This window comes from Aulostomus chinensis, chromosome 9, assembly GCF_037954235.1.
Source record: "Aulostomus chinensis isolate RoL2024-O1b breed Wild chromosome 9, RoL_Achi_v1.0, whole genome shotgun sequence".
In the NCBI taxonomy this organism is placed as follows: domain Eukaryota; kingdom Metazoa; phylum Chordata; class Actinopteri; order Syngnathiformes; family Aulostomidae; genus Aulostomus; species Aulostomus chinensis.
The window spans coordinates 20670126-20673670 of NC_141328.1; the positions used below are offsets into that span (position 1 = coordinate 20670126).

The following is a 3545-nucleotide window of genomic DNA, read 5'->3' on the forward strand; positions in this document are numbered from 1 at the left end:
AAAGAGACGGAGTGATGTTAGCTTACCTTGATTAATAATAATAAAGCACAACAACAAAGACAAAAAACTTAATACACTTTAAAACAGATCACTGTTTATGCCATCGACATGAGAGCATGTCGGTCAGTGTGTCAACAAACAAACATCTTGGAATCAAAACTAAAACAAGCAAAAATGATCACATTGGGAATTTGGAAAATGAAGGAGTAGAAACAAATCACTCACTTTCAGCCATTCTGTTCCTCATCTTGTAGTATAAGTACATGGCGAGCATCAACAAGTCTGCGAAAACGTAATAAACTGCAGTATATGTCTGTATGACAGGAACAAAGACGCATTACAACATTAATGTTAGATTTCTTGTGTCAACATCATTTATTTATGTGCTGCATTTGCTGAATTCTGAATCTGAAGAATAATTATGTACAATAAAAACACCGCAAGATATCATTCGCAGCATTTCATATTATTTTTGACGCTTCTCACCTGTAGCGGAAGCTGGTCTGCCAAAAAGGAACCCACGAGGTTGCAGGTGTCACCTCCCAACCACAGCAGCAGAAACCAGATGGAGAGGGCACTGTCCATGTTCCCTGTTTTACATGAGCTGTAGTATTGTCTGCAGCCAGAACAAACAGCAAACAAACACATTCTTAAATTGTGAGTAGCTTGAGGAGCGTATTTAACAGCAGGCAGAGACGTGAACACTTACGGTAGGGAGGACCCCATGAAGCAGAGGATGGAGAGCAGGCCCAGGTAGATGCTGGCCATATCCCTGCCATCTTGGGCACATTCCCTTAGGCTTTCCCAAACCCAAACAGACCCATTTGGGCACAGTGACGTGAAGTTTCCATCAGTGGTCCATCCGAAGGCTCCCCGAGTCAGTACTCCGTCTGTTACCATATTCTAGGAGTAAACCTTAAATAAAAATATGTTATATTACTTAATAATAACCTTCATGAGCATTTAAGTTACCAATCCATCAAGAAGAAAAATACTGAATGGGTCCTGATAAACATGAATCAATGGAATCAGTTTTCCAGTTAGCGGAGGTTCTAATGTGGTCAAAGGTTAGTCAGTAAGCAGACACATCAGAAAGACCTGTGCGACGATTGCGCACTGTTATTCCGCTGATTAGATCAAGACACACAATGGAAGTAGCCAACGTGGAAGTGGTGAGAAAATAGCTGATATATATCACGCACGCCAGACAAATAAACCAAAAGCATCTGTTAGCCACGTAGCTAGCAGGCGACACGAATAACTAAGTAACCGGATAAAACTAATTTCGCTTGTCACCTTAAAACATCGATATAAGTTAACAAAATGAAACGGAAATAAACCATCAAGTTATCTTGCCTCTTTGGTGGCTCAAATGCTGACAAGAGCCTTCGCGAAATAAACACCTCTCTGTTAGTGGGAGGAAACAAGGAAGTAGACGATAAACAAGCTCGGCCCGTGTCTGAGCGCTGATTGGTCAGCAATTGTGTCATGTGACTTGCAGTGCGTCGCCACTGAACTCTAAAACAAATCAGTCCGTCCTTCAAATTAAAAGCCTTGGGCCCCACGTAAACAAAATAAATTTCGTCAAATAAATTATGGTTAAGAGGTAGAATAGTGCAAACTGAGCGCTTGTTCACCCACACATTCAATGTGTGACAGGGATTGCCATGAATTCTCAGAAGCTTATGCATTTTATTTTTGAAAGATAAATAAATAAATAACCCTGTAGCCACAACTGTCAATATAAACCGAACAATGTTAACTTTGCAAAGGCTGTGCGGTTGTATTGGTATATTGTAGAGTAATAAGGAAGTGGTCGGCGAGTATATTTTCTTAATACATTTTAATGCGCTGTCGATTGAAGACAAAAAGCTTCTCAGCATTATTTTCAACAAATATAACAGCATATTTAACATAACCCAACGGCTTTCATCACAAATGTATCCATTTCCCGTGTCATTTCCTATTTTGAACGTTTAAACAGATCTCATTCATCACAAATTTATATCATCGTCTTACCGAGATCAAGTGTAATATTTTAACTGAAGCTGCGGAACAAGCTCCTCTTACGCTCTCATGTAAATGTTATTTTGGGAGGGTCAAAGCCAGATCTAACGTACCGGGGCTCACACATTTCACATGCTCTCATCACATATTAAGAAGCCTTGTTAAACGGATCATTTCTGTCCACCTGGTGATTATTCAGTCATTAGATATGAGCCGTTATTATTCTTGAGGCCTCCTAACGAGCTTTGCATTTTTAGTATGCAGTCGCGAAAGACTCGCAAATGCATTTCCATCCTGCGCACAGCAGGCTTGAACATAAATGTCATTCGCTAGTGAAATAGAAACGCCACTTGACGGTTTTATACGTGAAAAAATATTAATTTTCTTCTTCTTTATCAGGACAAAAAATAAAGAATTAAAAAAAAATCACACCCTCTTTAGTTTGTGTGGCAGCCGAAGCTGGACATTGGTATAAAAACATGAATAATTATGACAAAAACAGCAACTTTTTCGCGAAAGACACATAAATTAACCAAATATGCTGAAACACAATGTGATATATATATATATATATATAGAGAGAGAGAGAGAGAGAGAGAGGGAGAGGGGGGGAAATACCTGAGAAGTACGATATCGTCCAACGCGAAAGATGAGGAAAAGATGCTGTTCGGTTCGGGTCTGAGGTGCAGAGGGAAGTCAGCTGACTGGCGACTCAGCACCGGCCTGCTGACGTCAGCACGTGCGCTCCAAAGGTTCCAAACGGGACCAGTTTCCTCCTTCGTCACGTGGCTCCCCAAACCAGTTTCGACCGCAGTAAAAATGTAGTTTTCGTCAAAGAAAAATATAACACAAAATGCACGTTATGTGTGTGTTTTCAACTGTATTTTAGACAGGAGTTATAGAGGGCAACGGCCTTTGAGAACAGTAACCAAGCTTTGGTCAAGGTAACAACTGCTGGTAATTCAGGTCATCATGTGGCCCTAACAGCCTGTTCTCAGAGGTCAGTTACAGACAATTACAATAAAATGAATGATGGCCGGGTCCCATTTAGCTGCTTAAGTGTCTGGGTTCTAGTTTTGTACCTGCTAACCACCTAATGCTATTACATCTGTCCACTAGCTCCTGCTGTCAGCTGTGTGAAATGTTTGTGTGAACTTGGTAAAAGAAATGTTTCATTTATAATAATAAAAACAGAAATGACAACACCACATCTTAGGTACTGTGCTAATATAGCATCTGTTTGCTACAAAATATTACAATGCTCCATCAGTTGTCAGTGGGAGCATTTCTTTTGGTAGACAATAAACCCTTTGACATTCGCCGACAATGCTGGTTAGTCTAAGTGAGAAGAACATGTAAAGAAAAGGCTTTTATATAACAAGCCATGTTAGCGACATTGCTAAAAGCTAAATCAGTCCAGCGACTAATTTGTTCCAGACCCACGACTGAACCATCTTAGAAACTAGAAGCATAGCCATTAAAATTTAATGGCAGTAATACAGTTTTTACAGTACTTTGGTTTACAAATAAGTACTTAC

At 39.9% G+C, this 3545-nt stretch overlaps 1 protein-coding gene across 2 annotated transcripts in view; it reads right to left on the minus strand.

Annotated features, from left to right (window-relative positions):
- slc66a1 (solute carrier family 66 member 1) overlaps positions 1 to 2709 on the minus strand; it is an 8538-nt gene extending 5829 nt beyond the window's left edge. Inside the window, exons 1-4 of one of the 2 annotated variants that reach the window (XM_086212735.1) lie at positions 2626 to 2709; positions 710 to 915; positions 487 to 616; positions 226 to 313 (exon numbers count right to left, since the gene is read on the minus strand). In XM_086212735.1, the coding sequence (XP_086068861.1) occupies positions 226 to 313; positions 487 to 616; positions 710 to 900 (409 nt within the window). In that variant the 5' untranslated portion in view covers positions 901 to 915; positions 2626 to 2709. Of the gene's footprint in view, positions 1 to 225; positions 314 to 486; positions 617 to 709; positions 916 to 1356; positions 1487 to 2625 lie in introns of those variants that run through there. The other variant, XM_086212734.1, reaches the window with a different exon arrangement.
- Between the last annotated feature and the right edge of the window lie 836 nt (positions 2710 to 3545).